Source organism: Gorilla gorilla, chromosome 5 (assembly GCF_029281585.2).
Source record: "Gorilla gorilla gorilla isolate KB3781 chromosome 5, NHGRI_mGorGor1-v2.1_pri, whole genome shotgun sequence".
NCBI classification, from domain to species: Eukaryota; Metazoa; Chordata; class Mammalia; order Primates; family Hominidae; genus Gorilla; species Gorilla gorilla.
Genome location: NC_073229.2, coordinates 193,894,996 through 193,919,187, shown reverse-complemented (window position 1 = coordinate 193,919,187; position 24,192 = coordinate 193,894,996). Strand labels below are relative to the sequence as shown.

General features: G+C 43.8%; 1 protein-coding gene across 12 annotated transcripts in view; it reads left to right on the top strand.

The window, feature by feature from the left end:
* Positions 1–24,192, top strand: part of WDR27 (WD repeat domain 27) — a 251,268-nt gene that overhangs the window by 67,786 nt on the left and 159,290 nt on the right. For 11 of the 12 annotated variants that reach the window (XM_063708010.1, XM_063708008.1, XM_055391692.2 and 8 more), the window contains 2 exons: positions 832–953; positions 20,215–20,312. In XM_063708010.1, the coding sequence (XP_063564080.1) occupies positions 832–953; positions 20,215–20,312 (220 nt within the window). The remainder of the gene's footprint in view (positions 1–831; positions 954–20,214; positions 20,313–24,192) is intronic. The other variant, XR_010134419.1, reaches the window with a different exon arrangement.

The window sequence follows — 24,192 nt, the reverse complement described above, 5'->3', positions numbered from 1 at the left end:
CTCTATTGGAGGGTTTTGTAGTTGAACTAAAAGTGTTAGGAGGTTGCAGTATGTTTTCTTTAGAAACGTGGTAATTTCATGCTACAATAGGTGTTAAAATACCTAGCAGAAATAAGAAATATGTCACTAGGATTATTCTAGCTTAAATGATGGTTTCTGGAATATGAGAGTACTAGAGTCGAGAGTAATCCAACGCTAACACCAGCATTACGGGTCTCTTGACTCCAGCGCACCTGGGTTCCCACCACCTATACACATTACTACAGCACTCAGGGCTGAGCACTGAGGCTTGGGGAGTGCTGGTGGTCACACGAGCCCTAAATGTATACATTGCTCCTCATAGGTCAAGTTTATGAAGCACGTCACGGTCACCTGCCGACATGGCACTGTCTGGGTTGTGTCTCCCATCGTGAAGCCTGCCCCAGGTGCTATCACCCATTCTGTGGATCTGTCTAATCTTAGTCCAGTCCTTTCTGCTGAGTGCAGTATCTACATATTCAATTATTTGACATCTGATTTGGGTGTTTCATGGACATATCAAACACCACGTATCTAAAGCTGGTACTCACACCTCAAAATAGGTACTGTGGTGGTCTCCCTTTTCCTAAGCACCCCCCCCCCCGCCCACCTGCTCTTGCCAACACCTGGAGTCAGATGGGGTGGGGCTGGACTGGACTCAGGACTTTTCCTGCGGCATTTCAGAAATTCTTAACTAGTCATCCATTCGTGAGTCTTCTAATATTCCAAAGTTTTTATTAGTAAAAGAGAGGGAACTGTCCCTTCCCCATGGGTAAGAGTGTTGAGAAGAGCTCCCTAACTGGATTATCGCAGACATCGTACTCGCAGCTGGCCGGAACAGGACCGTGGAAGTGTTTGACCTCAACGCCGGCTGCAGTGCAGCGGTGAAAGCAGAAGCCCACTCACGGCCTGTCCATCAAATCTGCCAAAATAAAGTGAGTAAGTTTTTGGATAACATGTATCATCTGTAAAACTATGTGCTTAAAGCATTTAACAGATACAAATGTATGATGCCATTTTATAAGTGTTTGCTACCAAATTCAATGTTAATTTTTATTGATCATTAAATTATTCGAAGCCTTGATGTTTGACCCTAGGAGATATTTTAATATCATGTTGAATGTTAAGTTTTCTACGTTTGTGTTTGACTATTTTATGGGCCCATATTAAGATTTTACTAGTAAAACGTTCTCACATAAAACTTGATAGGGTTGCATATGTTAAGCAATAATGGATTGCATGGTAGACACATAGGTTCTATGAACTGGGGCAGCCTTGCTAAATCAGTAGCTTTTTTTTGAAGGTGGAGGCTGTTGGATACAGCCAGTCTGTTTTGACAGAGACAAAGTTTACAAATATCCACAGCGGTAGGTTAAAGGGTGGCATTACAGGAGAAACATTTGATGAGTTCATTGTCTGATAGCTGCACGGTTCAAAAGACACTTGGTACCCAAGAGGGCCTCTAAGTCTTGGGAACAAAACTGTATTTCTTAGGACTAAAACTGCAATTTTGGTTGTTGATATGCCTGGAAAGGTTTTCCAAGTTAAGGATTTAACTTACGATGCGTCTGGCATTTGTATCGTGATTCAGGGTATCATTTTGCCAAGTGAAGTATTGCAATGTTGGTTAAACAGACTTTGTTATCCACAGGTTAACACATTTTGCGTCTTCTTTTTTTTTTTTTTTTGAGACAGAGTCTCGCTCTGTCACCCAGGCGGGAGTGCAGTGGCACTATCTCGGCTCACTGCAACCTCTGCTTCCTGGGTTCAAGTGATTCTCCTGCGTCAGCCTCCTGAGTAGCTGGGATTACAGGCATGAGCTACCACGCCTGGCTAATTTTTTTTGCATTTTTAGTAGAGACGGAGTTTCACCATGTTGGTCAGGCTGGTCTCGAACTCCTGACCTCGTGATCAGCCTGCCTCGGCCTCCCAAAGTGCAGAGATTACAGGTGTGAGCCACCGCGCCCGGCCCACATTTTGAGTCTTTTAAATTTCTGTTTAATAGGACAGGTATGGTCTGATTATCTATAAAGTTTTTTAATCAGTTCAAATCAGAAAGAGCAAAGATTCTGGGCTGCTAAGTTAAATTACATTGAAGCAGATTTGTTCCTGCATCTTTTCTGGATAAAGGGGAGATGGAGGTGTCAGGGCCACAGGAAGACTTTAACGGGTGCAGCATGAGAGACCCCGGGATTCAGAGGCTCTGTGTCCAGGAAGATGGTCTCCCTGCATGTCGGTCTGGATGGCTCTTCAGAGAGGCAGATCCAGGGACTTGGCAGTGTGGGGTAGTCAGAGCTTCGGAGGCCAGGAGGATGCCTGGGGAGGCTGCCTGCGGAAGCGAAGCCGACCTCGGTGCCCTCCCTGTGGGCAGCCTTGGTCAGAGAAGGGAGGGTTTAAAGGCTCCGACAGGCGTCTTTATCTTGCCTTCCTTTTAATCTTCCAACCCCCCGCCCCACCACCCGGTTCATTAATAGGACATTTCAAGTTTCAATAGAAGGCTTTTCTGGTTTGAATAACACCATGGAAATATCAGCTTGGGGAGAGTTGTTGGAGAAAAGATTATTTTTCTGCATTTTTTCTTTTTGTTTAGACTCTTCCTGCATATAAACCAGAGCAAACATGTTTTTAAACACTGTGCAGTGGGTGTCTCAGATGAGTGAAGGGATCCCTTTGAAGAATCCTGTAACTTCTTTACGAGGCTATGAAAACGGCATACTTCACAAACGAAGTGCGAATTAGTTGAATCAGTGCTGTGTGTAATACTCCATGTTTCTGTGTTTTCTGGGAAAGCTGTGAAGGAAAAAGAAGTCAGTTTGGTGATTTATGATGAGACTAGGCAGCACTGTTGGTATTTGAGAGCCATGATCTGATACTACTAATTTCGCAGTAAGATCTGTCAAGATTAGGGAAAGATTTGATTGCTAGATTTTATATATTTCTCAGCTTTTAAATGAATTTAATAATTGAGTTATTAACTTTTAAAATGATTGTTAGCCTAGTACCCACCTTATTGATTGATTGATTGATTGATTGGAGATGGAATCTTCCTGTGTCACCCAGGTTGGAGTGCAGTGCCATGATCTCGGCTCACTGCAACCTCCACCTCCTGGGTTCCAATGACTCTCCTGCCTCAGGCTCCCGAGTAGCTGGGATTACAGGCGCGTGCCACCATGCCTGGCTAATTTTTGTATTTTTAGTAGAGATGGAGTGTCACCATGTTGGCCAGGCTAGTCTCGAACTGCTGACCTTGTGATCCACCCGCCTCGGCCTCCCAGAGTGCTGGGATTACAGGCGCGTGCCACCACGCCTGGCTAATTTTTATATTTTTAGTAGAGATGGAGTTTCACCATGTTGACCGGGCTGGTCTTGAACTCCTGACCTTGTGATCCACCCGCCTCGGCCTCCCAGAGTGCTGGGATTACAGGCGTGAGCCACTGCGCCCGACCAACCTGTCTTATTTTTTAGGTGTTATGATTCCTTTTAAATTCAAGTGCAGTTTAATGAGATATTGATAGCTAATATTTGGATGTAGAATGTTAAAGTATAAGTCTGACCTACTAAATTTATTTAGTGAAACTTCCACGCAAAGACATTTGACTTTAAGATACCTGAGTGCAGACTAGGGTTTGCGCCGTCTTGTGTCTGATCTTGGTCGTACCTGGAACCTGGAATCTGTTCACTTGACATGCGCCGATTTGAACTGCGACTCACTGTTACCAACAGAAAGCAAAGGATTCGATTCTTTGTATAAGAAAGTAGATGTAAATCTAGAGAAAAAAATGGTTTCTTAAAAAGACTCGTCAGCATGTAGATTTCAGAGGTTAAAGTCTGACAAATAGTATTTAAAATTTGTTGATATATTATTCTCAAAATGCAATATCTAAAAATTTATCTAAAGATAAAGATTGCTAACAAGAAAAGTCTCTCCTGAGATGTTATGTAGTTGTCTATCTGGTCAGTTTTTCTAAAAGTCTGTGAGTCTTTAGATAATACAGTTAAGTGAGAATTGACTAAATTTCTCAAACATTGTCATTCTTGAGTTTAAAAATTTCAGTCATGAAGATAAATGAATCTTATACGTGAAGCTTCTTTCATGTTGTAAATTTTCCTTTTTTTTTTTTTTTTTGAGACGAAGTTTCGCTCTTGTCGCCCAGGCTGGGGTGCAGTTGCGTGATCTCGGCTCACTGCAAGCTCCGCCTCCTGGGTTCAAGCGATTCTCCTGCCTCAGCCTCCCGAGTAGCTGGGATTACAGGCGTGGGCCACCACGCCTGGCTAATTTTTGTGTTTTTAGTAGAGAGGGGATTTCACCATGTTGGCCAGGCTGGTCTCAAACTCCTCACCTCAGGTGATCTGCCTGTCTCGGCCTCCCAAAGTGCTGGGATTACAAGCATGAGCCACCGCGCCCGGACAATTTTACATTTAAAACATATTTCTTACCATGCTTTCTGACACTTGCTGCTGCTTGTCTCAAACATTGTCAATTACTAGAAAAATATTTCTTAGTTCATTTAATTTTGTATTGGTTGTGCATGACTCTTATTAAAGGTGGTCATTGCAAAGCCAAATATAATTTATTTTTGGTGTTTGGAAAATAGTCTGTCAGCATTTCCATTATAAATCCCTATTTTCTTTCTCTTTTTGTTCTTTTCTTTCTGGGGTTTATGACAGAGCCATAAAACTTGGTCTAGATTAAAACTTGGCCTATTAGAGCTCAGGCTTAGATTTTTTTTCAATTTAGTTCCCAAATTTTTTAAAATTGTTTCAGATGTTTAGGTTGCAAATGCAAAATATAATTTCGGAGTTTTTAATGCTTTCTAATTTATAACTTAAAAAATAACATGCAAGGTTTAAGATAATGGGAAAGATAATTCTTTTAACTTTAGCTAACCAATTTTCTAATATTTTCAAGGGAATTATTTTGGAAAATGATATGATGCTATTTGGTGTGATCTTGTAATTTTATTTCCTTTCCTCTCTGTTCCCACTTCATAATAGAAGCGTTTCTAACCTTTTGCATATATAAAGCTTTTCTCTGTTAAAGGGTTAAATGTATGTAAATCTCTTAGTATGTGCTAAGTCCATTAAGTGAAAGCTATTTTTCTAATTTTTAAAATATGAATTTATGGAGGCTGATGGGTACTGCTTTAGAAAACTCTTACGTTCCACATGCAACTACTCTCACACAGTTCTTTTGTTCCTGTGAGTTTTAGGGACAAATGCACAAGAATTTCTCCAGCTGCAGCAGCAGATCAGAAGCTGAGTTAGATATGGTTTCAGTGTTCAAAGAAATACAAGGCAGAAGGTGGTAGTCACGGGTGGAATAACATTCGCACAAGGCTGACTGTTCTACGCACCATAAAATGTTGTGGAATCACTGCCAGAGAGTAGGGATGGGAACAGCCATCCTGTCCTGGGAGGATGAGAGAAGGCTGCATCTGAACTGGCATTACCCATTCTCACATACTGTTAGATAAAACTTTTGGTTTTACGAGGAGTTTAAAGGCACGTAAAATGGAGAAATAGAAAGATTGAATAAACTTGTTTAGCATCCTGTGTGGTCAGCAAGTTTGCACGGAAAGCCGTGTGGTGTCCTGGTCTCCCTGTGACACGCTGTGTTCCTGCTGGTAGAGCGACTCATATTTTAAATCCTGCCGGCGGGCTGATGCGCATGAGGCTCCAAATGTGGAGTCTCAGTCTGTCGGGGCTGCTGTAACAAAATGCCCTAGACTGGGATATTTACAAGCAACAGAAATGTATTGCTCACAGTTCTGGAGGCTGGCAGGTGTGAGATCAAGGCACTGGCAGATCAGCGTCTCATGAGGGCTTTCTGCTTGAGTGGCGGGGCCTTCCTGCTGTATCCTCAAGTGGTGGATGGAAATACAAACTCCTTGAAACCTCCCTCATAAGGGCATTCAGCCCGTTCATGCAGACTCCACTCTCATGACCTAATCACTTCTCAAGGGCCCCACGTCTTAATACCATTGCAACGGGGGTTTCAACTGATGAATTCTGTGGGGAGAGCAACGTCCAGACCATGGCGCCGAGTCACCCCTAGGTGCTTGGCAGAGTCTGTGTGTGGAATGTTTTGAGTGTCACAGCTAGGAACTAATGTTCACCAAGTCTCTGGAACGCCGTGGCTTTTCCCTGTGTGTTCTCACAGGCTCAGCGAGGACATTCGATGGATGAGGACTCAGAGTGCAGGGCCTCCCTCCTCCCTCTGCATGGGCTGTGAGCTGGGAGTTGGACTCCAGGCCTGCCCAGTTCCTCTGCCTGGATGCCGTTTTTCTTCCCTCTTCACCATCTAAATGTCAGGTTATCTCAAGTGAACCCAGTATCTTGACCAGGTCAACCAGCTCCTGACACTTCACATCACACCCCATGCTGTGGCTGCACCTGCCTGAGCAATGTGGAGGCTCCCCGTGCACAGCACCAAGGGAGGAGGATGGAGACGCTGGGCCTGGCTCGCCTCGGGAGCCTCAGGACAGCAGGCATGGTGAATGGCGCTCCAATACGTAGACGATCTCCACATTCTGATACGTGTTTTTCCTCTCTTCCTCTAGTGCTGATGTCATTTTGGCTTCTTTTATCTTTTATTTCAATAATTGAGGAGACTTGAGCCAGATGAGGCTGTGTTTACATTTAGCTTTATTCTGGCTTTTAAAATATGTTGTGTTGGAAGCATCATCATAGATTTTTTAGAACACTTCGAGCCGTAAAAAAGCATTGACTTGGAGAACGAAGATATAGGAAGTGAATTTGTAGCATAATTAAGATTTGTTTTTAAAAAGATGTTTATATTTTGTTAGTTTGATTGTAATACATTTATTTTCAAGACTTAAAACATCAAATTTCATTCTTGTCCCATTTAATTTACTGTAATGAACATTGTTTCTAAATATATGTTAGAAATCAGCAATTAGATGATGGTGGTGAGGAGTTATCGAGGAAATCATGGAGGAGGACCCTGACGAATTACAGCGGCGCTGGAGGACCAGTCCTGAGTTACAGCCGCTGTGGCCTTTCACATCAGAACCCTGCTCTCCTTACCAGGAAATGAGAAATGTGCTGTCAGGAGAAGGGCAGCTGCTGATCTGTTACAGTGAGGACTCTTTAGAGTACAGGTTTTCAGCTCCTCGGAGGCACAGGCACTGCCCAGTGGTGCCGTTGGCGTCCACAGCGGAGCATCCTCATGCCCAGTCCGCCAGGAGACTTCTGCCTTTATCTGTTTTACACACTGGATGAATGCATGGCCTCTCGAAGGGCTGGTTCTGTGTGTCTAAAAACCACTGCTGTGAAGGGTGACCATTTCGCAAGGAAGTGCTCTGTTGTGGAACAATGGCCTCATCTACTTACTCACGGACGTGGTGTGAGTGCATTCTGAGCTGCACGGTATGGACTCATGTGGAAAGCGGCGTGATGTCATCCTCAGGATCACCTTCCAGGTCAGAGGCAGGAGGTGTATTCAGTTTATGAAGTAGTCTGTGGGGCCTTTGAACAAGGCGGGGTCAGGGAAGGTGTTCCCCAGGAGGTGATCCTGGGGCTGAGCCTTGAAGGAGGAGGGGACAGCTGCACCAGCAGGAGGGGCCTGGGCCTGACCCCCCACCGCCCACTGTGTGGCCCAGAGAAGGCAGCAGGAGCCTGGCACAGCCTGCTGTGTTCTGCACCCAGCCCCACAGGCAATGCAACCCCCCTTGGCTGGTGCCTCTGCAGCCACCCTGCTCACCACAGCACAGCCCCCCTCTGTCACCCTCTGTGGGTGTGCAAAACCTCAGGAAGGCGACACCCACACCCGCATAGGTGCAGGTGTGGGAGGCCTAGCGCTGCCGTCTTCTGTCCCACCTATGGCCTGCAGTTGCTCCCCAGCAGCTGTCCCCGCGGGCTTGTCTCCGCCTATCATCACCCACTGTTGACCTGTGCCTTCAGAACCCCATTCGGGTTATTTTAATCTTCACTGTCAATTCTTCAGAGGCCCCAGCAGCTTTTAGGATAAAAGCCCGAGGCTGCATGCAGACCCTGTACCATCTTCTCTTTCTTACCCTGTCAGTGTCCTTGGTGACGCCTCAGACCCAGTCTCAAGCTTGGCGCCCACATGAAGCCCGGGCTGCTGGGCTGGGCCATTCTCTCACACCCCGGTCGGCTTCTGTGGTGGCCTGGACAGTCACAAGAGGGCATCAGGGCCAGCTCCCATGTGACACACATGCTCTATCTGCTGAGAAGAGGCAGGCTCTGTCCTCAGAGTCACAGCGTCATGAACGTGGAGCACGGGGCATCCTCATCCCCCCTCAGAGCCCCAGACGGAGTAGGGGTGCCGGTGTGAGATCTGAGCAGGCACCACTGGCACCTAAGCTCTGACCCCACGGAGCAGCTAAGGCTCCACACTGGTTTCCCGACTGCACCTGCCTGCCGGCTTCCTGACTGCACCCACCTGACAGTGAACCCAGTGAACGGGGCTGACTCTGAGACACAGGACTGAGCCCGTCGGGCCTGGTCCCCGGCACTTCAGCCCAGGGCTCTCAGAAGGTGGAGCTGAGCGTTCGCCAGCTGCACTCTGTGCTCTTGCTCTGTGGCCTGGGTCACAGGCAGACCCTTCCGACTGTCCAGGCTCAGTCTCCACCACCGCCCCAGGAGGCCTCCTTGGCCTCTCAGTAGTTGGACTCGGCCCCTTACTTGGTCTTGTGTCTACACTGCTGTTCCAGGGCTCATCAGTGCAGTCGGAATGACGTGTGATTAATCCTCTCTCCTGTGAGATTCTCATCTTGAGGACAGAGCCATCCCTTACTAGCATACAGTCAGTGCTCAAAAATTGCTTGCTTAGTCCAAGCCCAGTCCTGGCAGTTTCAAGGGGCCTGTTTGAGTTACAACTGTTGGATCTGCCTTCCTTTTTCAGTATTTCAGCAGGGCCATCTTGGACCCAGAAGAACTCCATGACCTGCTGCTGGCGCGGGCACTCCAGGACTCAGCCTTTGGCTTTCCATAGTGGTGATGTAAGAGAAGCAGCTACGTGTGTGTTTATTGCAGATGCCAAGTGAAGCCTAGAACAGGAGTTGCATCTTGCAGGTCCCCTCAGTGGATGGGCCGGGCCCCGAGGGTGAGGGCTGCCAGCGTTGGCTGCCCAGCCAGGCTGTGGGACGGCTGTTCTTGTACTCTCCGTGCTCTGACTCAAGGGAACCTGTGTTCCTGGTCTCGTGCCATCTACCTGGAGCTGCAGTGAACACACATCTCGAATTTTTCATCCCATGGGGTTGCATGGCCGCGGCTCATGTGTCTCATGGGCCAGGCATCAGTCACAGGCCACAGCAAGGGCTCTAGTTGACGGTCAGGTGAGCTCTCTTCTCAGTGGTTGTCAAACTCTCATGGGAAACTTATGTAATTAAATCGGTTACTTTATCCTTTTTATTTATGAAAATTAATGAAGTTTTCTTTAGTTATTAGAGAACTTGGGAGGTCACCTGACTCCCTGGAAACGGTTGATGGCCGTTTTCGATTTAGGTGCTGTATGTCCCTGGCTGGGCTGAGGGGGATCGGGGATGGCACCAGGGCACAGCCCAGCCTCCCTCCGGCTCCCTAAGCAGTTCCGAGTGGACACGAGCGTTTCATTCACTAAGTCACTCGAGCTTGAGAGAGACGCATGAGGGGCTGCACTCTGGTGAGCTTCGAATCTCCTTTTGCACACCTGGAAGGTTCTCGTGGGTGTTCTTTGTCCTCGGATCCAGAGTGTACCTGATGCCACACGCCGCACACCTGACACCACACACAGCACACGGCACACTTGATGCTGCACGCCGCACACCTGCCACATGCCACACAGCTGACGCCACACACGGCGCACCTGACACCGCACGCCACACACCTGACCCGACACACTGCACACCTGACCCCACACGCGGCATGTGGTGTCTCCAGGGCCCCATGTCCCCAATCCTCTGTGTCTGGTGTTCACCTCGCCTCGTGGGTGGCTGTCTGTTAGCTGGTTTTGCTGTTTGTGTTTGTGTCTACCTTCTTTTTGCTCAGGCTGTGTCACTCCTAGGCTCATTTACTAGGACCTAGAGAGGTGTGCCCTCAGCCAGTGTGAGGAAAACAGGCCCAGGTTGGCACTGAGTAGCCGTTGGGAGGAGTTTTCAATGTGCTAAATCCCATGATTGGGGCCTCATGTGTGTGTGTCAAAACACCATGCTGTACCCCAAAATATGTGCAGTTCTTATGGGTCAATTAAAAACAAAATAAATAAGTAAATGACCAGTTTTTCTTCTAAATGGTTCAGAATAATTCATCCCAAATGTGGGTTGTTGATCCTCCCCCACCATGGCTCTCTCGGGCACCCTGGCTGGACCCTCACTGTCTCTGCACGTGAGTGGGTACGCAGGCTGTGACTTCTGCGTGAAGGCTGCAGGCCCGGTGAGTGGTGCCGTCACTGGCTGAGGGCCACAGCTGAGCCACTGGGGTAACCGCCCAGTGGTTCACCTTGTCTGCTGCCTAGATAGAGCCAGTTGATCAAGACAGGGGAATTGCAATAGAGAAAGGGTAATTCACACAGAGCCGGCTGTATGGGAGACTGGAGTTTTATTATGACTCCAATCAGTCTCCCCAGGAATCTGGGGGTGGGAGTTTTTAAGGATAATTTGGTGGGTGGGTGGAGTCAGTGAATCACGAGTTCTGATTGGTCAGGTCAGAGGTGAAATCATCAGGAGTCAAAGCTGTCCTCTTGTGCTGAGTGAGTTCCTGCGTGGGGGCCGCACGACCAGCTGAACCAGTTTATTGATCGGGTGGGGTACCAGCTGATCCATTCAGTGCACGTCTGCAAAATATCTCAAGCACTGATCTTAGGTTTTACAATAGTGATGTTATCCCCAGGAGCAATTTTGGGTAGGGGTGGGGGAGGTGGTCAGAATCTTGTAGCCTCCAGCTACATTACTCCTAAACCATAATTTCTAATCTTTGAGCTAATTTGTAGGTCCTACAAAGGCAGTCTGGTCCCCAGGCAAGAAGGGGATTTGTTTTGGGAAAGGGTTGTTACCATCTTTGTTTCAAAGTTAAACTATAAGTTCCTCCCCAAGTTAGTTTGGCCTCAGCCCGGGAATGAAAAGGACGGCTTGGAGGTTAGAAGCAAGATAGAGTTGGTTAGGTCAGGTTTCTTTCACTGTCTCAGTTGTAATTTTGCAATGGCTGTTTCACCGGGACGCTTCTCCCGTGTCGAAACACTGCAGTGCTCTCCTGAGGAGGGACACAGTAAAAATATCACTTCTTTGAAAAGTTTCCTGTTTTTATAGCTCTGGTAAAAATAATGAATAATAGATTTTATGTTAAACTTCGTTTTCAGTCATTTCTTCATCTCTTTGTGGAGATTGTTTTATTCATATCGTTTTCCAAGTGGTTCTCTTTTTTTCTATAAACATTCAGTGAAATGGCCATGGAGAGTAAAGTGTTAACAGTCTGACTTTGGGCTGAACTCTTAATTCAATACCTGTTCCTAATAGCAGTTAAATATACCACTGCTCATTTCCTCCCACCTTAAATTTGGTTTGTATGTGTGTGTGTGTGAACCCTGAATATCTGAGGCAGGTTTCAGTGAAACTGGAAAGTTTATTTTGCCCAGGTTGGGGACGGGTGCCGTGACACAGCCTCAGGAGGTCCTGACGACATTTGCCCGAGGTGGTCAGAACACAGTTTGATTTCACACGTTCTAGGGAGACATGAGACATCAGTCAACATACATAAGATGAACATTGCTTCCGTCTGGAAAGGTGGGACAACTCGAAGCAAAGGCAGGAAGACACAAGTCGGGGAGGGGACCTTCAGGTCCTGGGTACCTAAGGGACAAATGGTTGCATTCTTTTGAGTTTCTGATGAGTCTTTCCAAAGGGGGCAGTCAGATCTGCATTTATCTCAGTGAGCAGAGGGGTGACTTTGAATAGAATGGGAGGCAGGTTGGCCCTAAGCAGTTCCTAGCTTGACTTTTCCCTTTAGCTTGGTGATTTGGGGGCCCAGAGATTGATTTTCCTTTCAGAGTGTGTATGTGTGCAAGTATATGTGCCTGTGTGTGAATGCCTGAGTATGTGCATATGTATATGCGTGAATACGTGTGTATATGCGTGAATGCATGTGTGGGTGTGTATATGCATGCGTGCATGTGTGTGCATCTGTATATATGTGTGCATGTGTGTGTATGTATATGTGTGAATGTGTGTACGTATATGCGTGAATGCATGTGTGGGTATGTATATGCATGTGTGGGTATGTATATGTGTGAATGCATGTGTGGGTATGTATATGCGTGCGTGCATGTGTGTGTGTATGTATATGCGTGAATGCGTGTGTGTATGTATATGTGTGCGTGTGTGTGTATGTATATGTGTGAATGCATGTGTGGGTATGTATATGTGTGCGTGCATGTGTGCATATGTATGTGTGTGTGCATGTGTGCATATGTATATGTGTGAATGCACGTGTGTGCGTATGTATAGGCATGTGTGCATGTGTGTGCGTATGTGTGAATGCATGTGTGCGTATGTCTACATGCGTGCATGTGTGTGTGTGTATATGTGTGAATGCGTGTGTGGGTATGTATATGTGTCCGTGCATGTGTGTGTGTGTATATGCATGAATGTATGTGTGGGTATGTATATGCCTGTGTGCATGTGTGTGTATATGCATATGCGAGCGTGCATGGGTGTATGTATGTATATGTGCATGCATGTGTATGCATATGTATATGTGCTTTTAATTATAGTATTCATTAAAGTACCTATTAATTCATTTAAAATATCTATTAGCTGCTGCTGTGCACTTGGCAGTGTTCTGTGAATGAAGAGTTAGATGAATGAAGAGAGGGCAAAGTCCTTGTGCTCAAGGATTGTATTTTCTTACATAGGAACACGTGTATTACACAAGGTCAGGTGCTCTGTGCTGACCAGGTAACTAGAGCAGCAGGTTCATGACACAGGGAAGGGTGCCAGGTCTATGTCTGGAGGAGCAGAGTGCAGGAGGAGCAGGTCTGTGTCTATGTCTGGAGGAGCAGAGTACAGGAGGTGGACTGTGTGGTGAAGCCGGTGGAGGGGTGGACCTCGAGCCCCTTGTTAACTCAAAATATCTAAGACAGGTCTCGGTCAGTTTAGAAAGTTTATTTCACCAAGGTTAAGGATGCACCCATGACATAGCATCAGGAGGTCCTGACGATGGTGGTCGGGGCACCGCTTGGTTTTATACATTTTAGGGAGACATGAGACATCAATCAATATGTGTACCAGGTACTTTGGTTCAGTCAGGTAAAGTGGGATTTGAGGCGAGGGCTTCCAGGTCATGAGTAGATAAGAGGCAAAAGGTTACATTCTTTTGAGTCCTTGATCAGCTTTCCACTGAATACACAATTTAGTCTGGCTCAGTGAATCATCATTTTTACATAAACAATAGGGGAGAGGAAGCAATGAGATACACATTTGTCTCAGGGAAGCCTCAGAGGGATGTCTTTGAGTTCTGTCTGTCCTTTGTCCACAAGGAATTTCCTCGTGGGCAAATTGTGAGGGAGGTCTGTAGCTTCTTATCTTTGTAGCTATCTTGTTTAGGAATAGAATGGGAGGCAGGTTTTGCCTGAGGCAGTTCCCAGCTTGACTTTACCCTTGGCTTAGTGATTTGGGGGTCCCAAGATTCATTTTCTTGTCACATTCCTGATGGACATCTGGACAAACTGGCTCCCTGAGACAGCATCCCTGCAGGTAAGGTGTGTCCTAAAAGGGTGAGGACTAGGCTCTGATTAAGGGGTCTGAGGAGTCATGCTTTAAAAACCATCAATTCTCGTCAGATGGGTTTTATTTAACCTTATGTATCATGACTTACTTTCCAACCTGGCTCTGGCATAACATTACAAGACAAGGAAGAAAATCAAAATATTTTACTCCAAAACATGTGTCTTTGCCATATGTTGAAATGGCCCTGCAAAGCTGTCCTTTGTGTGGGAAAACCAGTTCAGTCACATTAGTCATTCATATGTGAAGAATCTCTATTAACATGGCTAGATCTCTTTCTTCCAGGCCCTCCCAATCCTAAACAGATTAAGAGTCTAGCACCTTTTAAAGATCTGAACAGGAAACATTTGTCACATATTGTCTCCAAGGGCAGCCATTATGAGGCTTCAAAAGAACCTTGGTCTCCACAGTCTTTTATCTTAAACTGAACATTTCCTTTCTATTGATCCCAGGTCTTCAGAGAAACTCAACCAATTGTCAACCAGAAAATGTTTACTTTTACCTAGAGCCTGGAAGCCCCCACTTTGAGTTTTCCTGCCTTTCCCAGGTGGGAAACCAGTGTATTTCGGAAATGTCTTTGATTGATGTCTCATGCCTCCCTAAAATGTATAAAACCAAGCTGCACCTGACCACCTTGGGCACATGTTCTGAGGACCTCCTGAGGGCTGTGTCACGGGCCATGGTCACTCATATTTGGCCCAGAATAAATTTCTTCCAATATTTTACAGAGTTTTACTCTTTCTGTCGACAAGAGGCGCATAGGATATTTCATTCCAAGTGCTGTGGTGAAGACTGTTTTTACAAGTTGGCCTTGTGAAGAGCCATTGTTGTGTAGATATGCCTCGCTTTGTTCCTGGAATGACATAGTGACCGTCTAATTTCCCAATTCAAGGAGAGTTCCTCTCTTTTAAAATCTTAGCTTTTTGTTAAGAGGTTTAGTGTCTTTGCTTTAGGAAACTGCTTAAAATGTCTACATTTTTCAACAGCTTGAGCAATGACTATACAGTAGCCTGAATCTTGTCAAATCTATGTGGTCTTTCAGTAAGGATTGTAATATTTTGTGAATCATTGTGGTGTACTCTTGGATGAGAGGTGTTATATTAAGAAAAATAGTTCTGAGGTTTTTTATGGGAAAATTACGGGTTTTACTTCCTGAAAATAAACATCTGAATGGTATTTGATGGAATGAAAGGGAAAGAGTGTAAGGTTACAGAGGTTTACACTATATTTTAATAGCTTTTAAAAAAAAAACTTATCTTACATTTTTGTTCAGTTGCACAATGTACATCAAACTAACCATAGCCATGTGGGGGCTGCTACTCACGAACTGTCATCCTACAAGTCCAAATACAGGAGAAGCAGAAATTATCATTGGCCCAAATGCTGTATTTCCAGTAACATATAAAACAGGGCATTTCTAATTTCTTCTAAGCTTAGTAACCAGCTCAGCCACATTAGTCATGCATCAATAATGTTGGTTTTTTTTTTTTTGCAGTCATCCTAGTGCACCATCATTAACATGATCTCTTCTGAGAATTACTCCTATAGTTATCTTAATTCTGTTGGACAAATGGAATTTTAAATTCATTTTAGTATTGTATTAACAAGAGTGCCAGATGCATCAAAAAGTGATGGTCATATTTTCCTATTTTATGTGTTATATTATTAAATGGCTCATTTACAAAATGAAAATGCAGACATGTTTTATGATTTATTGATATCCTTAAAGTCACAGCCGGTGTAGATACTTTATATATTTTTAAAACTTGATAGGATACTACTCTTTGCCTGCCTCTGAATAAAATATGTACTATTTTGTGATATAAATACATAATACTAGACAGCTAATTTTAATTAAAAACAATGTGTAAAAGTTTAAACAGCTTTTTTAATGAAATAATTTTATTACATATGATTCTAGATTTCAGGAATAGTCACTTATGTTATTTTGCTTTATTAGTTTTAGATCTTGCTGTATTTTTAAAAAAGAAATGAAATGATTATTGATGCAGAGAAAACCCTACCCACATCCCTCCCTTTTCTTCTTCTCTGATAACCACTACTGAATTTGGTATGGGTCTTTCCCTAGTACCCATTCAGAAGCAATGATACAGGAGTTAAGAAGAAATTACTTAGGCAGATAATGAAGGTATGGGAATCCTCCCTAAGGTTTTCCTTTTAATGAAAAACAGCCCCCAAATCATTTTCTTTTCTAATGAAGAGCAGGCTGTAAAATCGAGCTGCAGAGTTAAACAAGTTGGAAGCTTGTAAACGTGAATACCGGCAGTTGTGCCAATAGGAAAGGCTACCTGGGAATAGGCATGTTCAAAATGGTGGCTCCATCTTTTCTTTTCTGCCAGCCACGTGTACAGTAAGGAGCAGGCAAGATGGCGCTGGCCAAGTAGAAAGTCCATTTGCATAATAAGATTAGGGTGGGGTGGCTGGGCACAGTGGCTCAGGCCTGTAATCCCAGCACTTTGGGAGGCAGAGGTGGGTGGATCACCTGAGGTCAGGAGTTCAAAACCAGACTGGCCAACATGGTAAAACCCGGTCTTTACTAAAAATACAAAAATTAGCCGGGTGTGGTGGCATGACCCTGTAATCCTAACCACTTGGGAGGCTGAGGCAGGAGAGTCACTTGAACCAGGGAGGAGAAGGTTGCAGTGAGCTGAGATCATGCCATTGCACTCCACCCTGAACAACAAGAGTGAAACTTGGTCTCAAAAAAAAGATTAGGGTGGGGCAACCAGCCTTCCCTGCCTACCATGTAAAAGTCACACTTGATGGAACCAATCTGTGGGCTCTACATACATCAGGCACCGCTTCCTCAAGCCTGCCTATAAAATCTGGCATAGTCCGCCACATGCCGGCTTTTCCCTTTGGGACACCCCTCTCTCTTGAAAGAGAGAGAGGGCTGCTCTCCTTTCTTTTTATTTTGCCTATGAAATCTTCGCTCCTAAACTTGCTGCTCATTTGTGACTGTGTCTTTAATCTTGGTGCTAGGCAACGAACCCTGGGTATTGATCCCCCACAAGGATGCTGCTTCAGCAACATTGTGCATTGTTGAGCCTAGCGTTAGCCTCTTACACATGGTGTCAAACCCCGTATCTCCCTGTTGCTTGATTTTTCATGCTGAAATTGCACTTTACCGGTTTGGGCATGCACTATTTTTATTATCTTCCAGCACTAAATATTTTCTCATGTTTATTATGATGTTTTTCAACCCAAGCTTCAGATGTATGCTTTTAGATTTCCACATGAGTTAATTTTTGGTCATCTTTTTTGTTGTTGGTTTCTAATTTTATGGCATTGTGTTCAGAGCATGCACTCTCCATATATAGTATTGATTTTCTTGGTATCTTTGAGATTTTTTATCTATTGAAAACTGGATACTATGGTTTGTTTTTAATATTACATAGGTGTGTGAGAAAAATGTGGTTTTGCTGACTGTTTGGTACATGTTTGCCCAGATATTCATTGACTCACCCTTGTTAATTGTGTTTAAATTGTTCAGGTCTTCCTAATTTCTTGTTGCTTGATTTTTTTAATTACTGAGAGATGTGTTAAAAATCTACCATTATGATTGTAATCTTGTCAGTTTCTTCTTCTTCTTCTTCTTTTTATTTTTTTGGAGACGGAGTCTTGCTCTGTCGCCAGGCTGGAGGGCAGTGGCGCGGTCTTGGCTCACTGTAACCTCCACCTCCTGGGTTCAAGCAATTCTCCTGCCTCAGCCTCCTGAGTAGCTGGGACTACAGGTGCCCGCCACCACACCCAGCTAATTTTTGTATTTTTAGTAGAGACAGGGTTTCACCATGTTGGCCAGGCTGGTCTCGATCTCTTGACCTCGTGATCCACCCGCCTTGGCCTCCCAACACTTGGGATTACAGGTGTGAGCCACCGCACCCAGCTAGTTTCTTCTTGTAATTCTATTGAGTTTTGCTTTATGTATTTGAAGGGAATGTTATTAGGGATATTTAAGTTCAGTCTTCTTATATTTTCATGTGCAGTTATTTCTTTTATCATGTTCTTGAAGAAACTGTTTCTAATGAGGCTTTCTTTACCTTATATCTGTTTTTTTTCTAGTGCTTATATAATCTTGCCTCCTCAGAGTTCACGTGTGCTGTTTGAGCCTCACCTTTCAGTTTTGACTTTTTTTTTTTTATTAGGTTTTCAGAACTTTTGTTAAAATCCAGCGTAAGTTCCTTATAGATGCTGGATATTAGACCTTTGTTAGATGCATAGTTTGCATATATTTTCTCCCATTCTGTAGGTTGTCTGTTTACTCTGTTGATACTTTATTTTGCTGTGCAGAAGCTCTAAAGTTTAATTAGATCCCACTTGTCAATTTTTGCTTTTGTTGCAATTGCTTTTGGTGTCTTTGTCATGGAATCTTTGCCAGTTCTTGTGTCTAGGATGGTATTGCCTAGGTTATCTTCCATGGTTTTTATAGTTTTGGGTTTTGCATTCAAGTCTAATCCATCTTGAGTTGATTTTTGTATATGGCGTAAGGAAGGGGTCCAGTTTCAACCTTCTGCACATTTAGCCAGTTATCCCAGCACCATTTATTGAATAGGGAGCCCTTTCCCCATTGCTTGTTTTTGTCGGCTTTGTTGAATATCAGTCGGTCGTAGGTATGTGGCTTTATTATCAATACTATGCTATTTTGAGCTACATGATGAGAACTCATGAACACAAGAGAACAACAGACACTGGGGTCTACTTGAGGGTGGAGGATGGGAGGAGGGAGAGGAGCAGAAAACATAGCTATTGGTAGCAGGCTAAGTATCGGGGTGATGACATAATCTGTACAACAAACCCCTGTGCCACAAGTTTACTTATGTAACAAACCTGCACATGTACCCCTGAACCTAAAACAAAAGTGAAATAATGACAATAATGATAATAATGAAATCCAGCCTAATATTATCTCTCTTTTCCTTGTTGAGTTTAGTCTGTTTGCAATTATGATTATTCATATATTTGATATCATTTTGTGCTTTCTCTTCCACATTTTTTATTTCTTTGCTTTCTACTTATCCTGAATTTTCTTTGTTTTTTTATTTCTTCTTCCTCACCCTCTATTGGATTGAACACATTTTTTAAAAGTTTACCTTTTCTCTTGAAAGGTTTGGTCATTACATATTATTTCTGTTCTGTTCAGTTTTTTACTCTTTAGCCTACATATACTAGCAACTGCTGTCTGTCAGGTGTTGTTAGTGCCATTATCTTCTCTGTCTTTTTGTTAAACTAAGCCTACATTTTCTTCTTTTTATGCTGAGCACCTCATGTAACACCAGCATTCAGTAGATGATCTGTAAATATTTGTTGAATACCTGCTCAATTATTAGTGTGAATTATTATTATTTAAAACATGTATTACAGCTTTGTTTCTTTTCTTTTCTTTTTCTTTTTTTTTTTTTTTTTTTGAGATGGAGTCTCACTCTGTTGCCCAGGCTGGAGTGCAGTGGTGTGATCTTGGCTCACTGCAACTTTCACCTCCTGGGTTGAAGCGAGTCCCCTGCCTCAGTCTCCCCAGTAGCTGGGATTACAGGCGCACACCACCACACCTGGCTAATTTTTTGTATTTTTATAGAGACGGGATTTCACCATGTTGGCCAGGTTGGTCTCACATTTTCCTGACCTCAGGTGATCTGCCCGCCTTGGCCTCCCAAAGTGCTGGGATTACATGTGTAAGCCACTGTACCTGGCCTTGAATTGTTATTAGCTTGTTATTATTGAACTTAGTAAGCCTTTATTTTCTGTTTGCAAATGAAGGATGACTTGTAGGCACATCTATCCTTCATGAAATTTGTCTTAATATTTTTAATATTCTTGACCTAGAAGGAGGATGGAAATCATTATTTATCACAAATGTTTAGGTGATGTTTTGTGTCAAATGGTTCTGTAGATGGAGCCGAGTTCAGTTCCACTTAGTGAGAATTGCTTCTGATAGCAGCACAGGGAAAGGGGAGCAAGTCAGAGTCAGGGCCGGGACTCGAGGCCCCGTGGGAGTTCACCCACATAGTCATCGCAGGAGCCTGCTGAGTGTCATTTAGGGGTTGATAATTGGCAGATTAATAACTCACCTTAACTTTAAGTGTCTTGTTGAGGGGCATCTTTCAGATGATTTATTGAATGTGGCTTATGGTCTAAACTGTAAACATGAATTTTGGTGTATTACTATCTTGGTCTTTTTTGACCATTTTGTACTTCTGTAACTCTCAGTGGCATTACACATAAAGAGAACATACATCAATACTTCTCTAGGTCAAAATATACCCTCATTAACTACTTTATGTAGAAGTTTTTGGAGTCCAATTCTGAAATTGTTACAAGTAAGAAAAAAACTTTGTGTTAATATCTTACTTGAGAATCAGCTATTATGAGATATCATTAGCATAACGCTTATTAACTCAACCTTTGAAAGTACATCTTGATTTCCCCCTTAAAATTATAGGGTTCATCATTTACAACCCAACAGCCTCAGGCTTATAACCTTTTCCTGACTACGGCCATTGGTGATGGGATGAAACTGTGGGACCTGAGAACCCTGAGGTAAGGCTGTCCTGCGCCCTGCACTGCAGGGGTGGGGAGCTCAAGAGATATAAGCTCAATCTGATCTCTTTTCCGAATGTGATGAGGTTGTGGTTAATCTGTGCACACTGACTAATCTAAGACTGATTTATGCACAGAAAAGTTAGCTCTAACTTTGGAAGGGTGAAGCACTAGGTGCTGGTCTCTCTGCTATATGTGGCTTAGGAGAGTAATCCCAGGCCCTTCCTGTGGGTCAGCGATGTTGAGGGAGACTTTGGAATCTCCTAAACCACAGTTACCCTATGGTGTGATTACTGCTCTCTCTCCCAAGTGTGTTCCCATCTCTATTGGGTGCCATCCACTAGGCACCGAGCACCCCCGTAACGCAGGGCCAGCGGCGCCTGACTCTCCTTTTCCTACCTCCTCAGGTCACAGTTGGGAGGGCATTTCCTTAGATATACTATCGTTAAGTAAATTACTTCTCATTTCACATCAAGTATATTTTAGCTGCTTTGTAGACTTTGAAAATACATTTTATAAGTTAGAAAGCACCTAGTTTTATCAGCAAAATATTTACAGATCTTTTAGGACAGGAATTCTTAATATAACAATAATTGTTGTTTACTGTTGAATGCAATAATAAAACTTATAGGCAGGTTTGTTGACTATTATTATTTCAAATTAGTGATGAGAATCTGTATGAGCAATCATGTTGCACATGAGGATGTCTTAACCAATGACTGACCATATCACATTGCTGGTGGCATAAGATTATGATGGAGCTGAAAAATTCTTTTTGTTTATTATTTCCTTTACTACTTTTTATCATGATTTTAGAGTGCATTCCTTCTACTTATAAAAAAATTAACTATAAAGCAGCCTCAGGCAGGTTCTGCAGGAAGTGTCCAGAAGAAGACATTGCTTTTTTTTTTTTTTTTTTTTTTTTTTATGTTAGACAGAGTCTCGCTCTGTCACCCAGGCTGGAGTGCAGTGTTACATGATCTCAGCTCATGCAACCTCCCCCCCACCACCCCACCCCCGAGCTCAAGGGATTGTCTTGCCTTAGCCTCCTGAGCAGCTGGGTTTACAGGCAAGTGCCACCATGCCCAGCTAATTTTTTGTTTGGTTTTGTTTTTTTTTTTTTTTTTTTTTTTTTTTTTTGAGACGGAGTCTCACTGTGTCACCCAGACTGGAGTGCTGGAGTGCAGTGGCGCGATCTCAGCTCACTGCAAGCTCCGCCTCCCGGCTTCACGCCATTCTCCTGCCTCAGCCTCTCCGAGTAGCTGGGATTACAGGCGCCCGCCACCACGCCCAGCTAATTTTTTATATTTTTAGTAGAGATGGGGTTTCACTGTGGTCTCGATCTCCTGACCTCGTGATCTGCCCGCCTTGGCCTCCCAAAGTGCTGGGATTACAAGCGTGAGCCACCGCGCCCAGCCTGTTTGGTTTTTTTGAGATAGAGTCTTGCTCTGTCACCGAGGCTGGAGTACAATGGTGTAATCTCAGCTCACTGCAACCTCTGCCTCCCAGGTTCAAGCCATTCTCCTGCCTCAGCCTCCCAAGTAGCTGGGACTATAGGCATGCGCCACCACGCCCAGCTAATTTTTGTATTTTTAGTAGAGACACATTTTCACCATGTTGGCTAGGTTGGTCTCGAACTCCTGACCTCAAGTGATCCACCCGCCTCAGCCTCCCAAATTGCTGGGATTATAGGTGTGAGCCACTGTACCTGGCCAAGACATTGTTATCACAGGGAGATGACAGCTCCATGCATTTCACTGCCCCTGAAGACCTTCCAGTGGGACCAGATGTGGAGGGGAAGACAGTGATATTGATGATCCCGACTCCATGCAGGCCTAGGCTAATGTTTGTGTTTATCCCTTAGTTTTTAACAAAAATGTTTAAAAAGTAAGAAAAAGCTCAAAATAGAAAAAAGCATGTAGAGTAAGAATATAAAGAAATAAAATATTTTTGTACAGCTGCACTATGCATTTGTGTTTTAAGCTAAGTGATATTAGCTTTGGGAGGCCGAGGTGGGTGGATCACCTGAGGTCAGGAGTTTGAGACCAGCCTGGCCAACATGGTGAAACTGCATCTCTACTAAAAATACAATAATTATCCAGGTGTGGTGGTGTGCACCTGTAATCCCACCTACTTGGGAGGATGAGTCAGGAGAATCACTTGAACTCAGGAGGCAGAGTTTGCAGTGAGCCAAAATCGCACCACTGCACTCCAGCCTGGGTGACAGAGTGAGACTCTGTCTCAAAAAAAAAAAAAAAAAAAAAGTAAGTAAAAAAGTTACAGTAAACTAATATTAATCTATTACTGAGGAAATAAAAATATTTTAAAACAAATTTAGTGTAGCCTAAGTGTCCAGTGTTTATAACACCTACAGCAGTTGTGGTCATGCCCTCGACCTTCACATTCACTCACTTCTTGCTCAGTGACTTGCTCAGAGCAACTGCCAGTCCTGCAAGCTCCATTCATGGCAAGGACCCTATACAGGTGCACTCTTTTTAATCTTTTATTTTATTTAATTTTTTTTTATTTCAATAGTTTTTGGGGTACAAGTGGCTTTTGGTTACATGAATGAATTGTATAGTAGTGAAGTCTAAGGTTTTAGTGCACCTGCCACCTGAGTCTATACATTGTACCCAATATGTCATTTTTTATTCCTCACCCACCTGCCACCCGCCCCCTTGTGAGTCTCCAAATTCAATCATACCACTCTGTATGCCTTTGTGTACTCACAGCTTAGCTCCCACTTACAAGTAAGAATATAAGGTATTAGGTTTTTCATTTCTGAGTTACTTCACTTAAAATAATGGCCTCCAGCTCCACCCAAGCTGCTAAAAGACATTCTTTTGTTCTTTTTTATGGCTGAGTAGTAGTATTTCATGGTGTCTATATACCACATTTTCTTTTTTCACTCATTAGTTGATATGGTTTGGCTGTGTCCCCACCCAAATCTCATCTTGACTTGTACTCCTGTAATTCCCATGTGTTGTGGGAGAGACCCAGTGGGAAATAATTAAATCATGGGGGCAGTTTCCCCCATACTGTTCTTGTGGTAGTGAATAAGTCTCATGAGATCTGATGGTTTTGTCAGGGGTTTCTGCTTTTGTGTCTTCCTCATTCTGTCTTTACCCTGCTGCCAACCATGTAAGACGGGGCTTGCTCCTCCTTGCCTTCCACCATGATTGTGAGGCTGCCCCAGCCTTATGGAACTGTAAGTCCAATTAAACCACTTTCTTCTGTAAATTGCCCAGTCTCGTGTATGTCTTTATCAGCAGCGCAAAAACAGACTAATACAGTAAATCGGCACCAGTAGAGTGGGGTGCTGCTGAGAAGATATCCAAAAATGTGGAAGCGACTTTGGAACTGGGTAACAGGCAGAGGTTGGAACAGTTTGGAGGGCTCAGAGGATAGGAAAATGTGGAAAAGTTTGCAAGTTCTTAGAGACTTGTTGAATGGCTTTGCCCAAAATGCTGATGGTGATATGGACAATAAGGTTCAGGCTGAGGTGGTCTCAGATGGAGATGAGGGACTTGTTAAGAACTGGAGCAAAGATGACTTTTGTTATGTTTTAGCAAAGAGACTGATGGCATTTTGCCTCTGCCCTAGAGATTTGTGGACTTTGAACTTGAGAGAGATGTTTTAGGGTATCTGGTGGAAGAAATTTCTAAGCAGCAAAGTGTTTAAGAGGTAACTTGGGTGCTGTGAAAGACATTCAGTTTTAAAAGGGAAATGGCATAAAAGTTTGAAAAATTTGCAGCCTGACAATGCAATAGAAAAGAAAAATCCCATTTTCTGAGGAGAAATTCAAGCTGGCTGCAGAAATTTGCATACATACTGAGGAGCCAAATGTTAATCCCCAAGACAATGGGAAAATGTCTCCAGG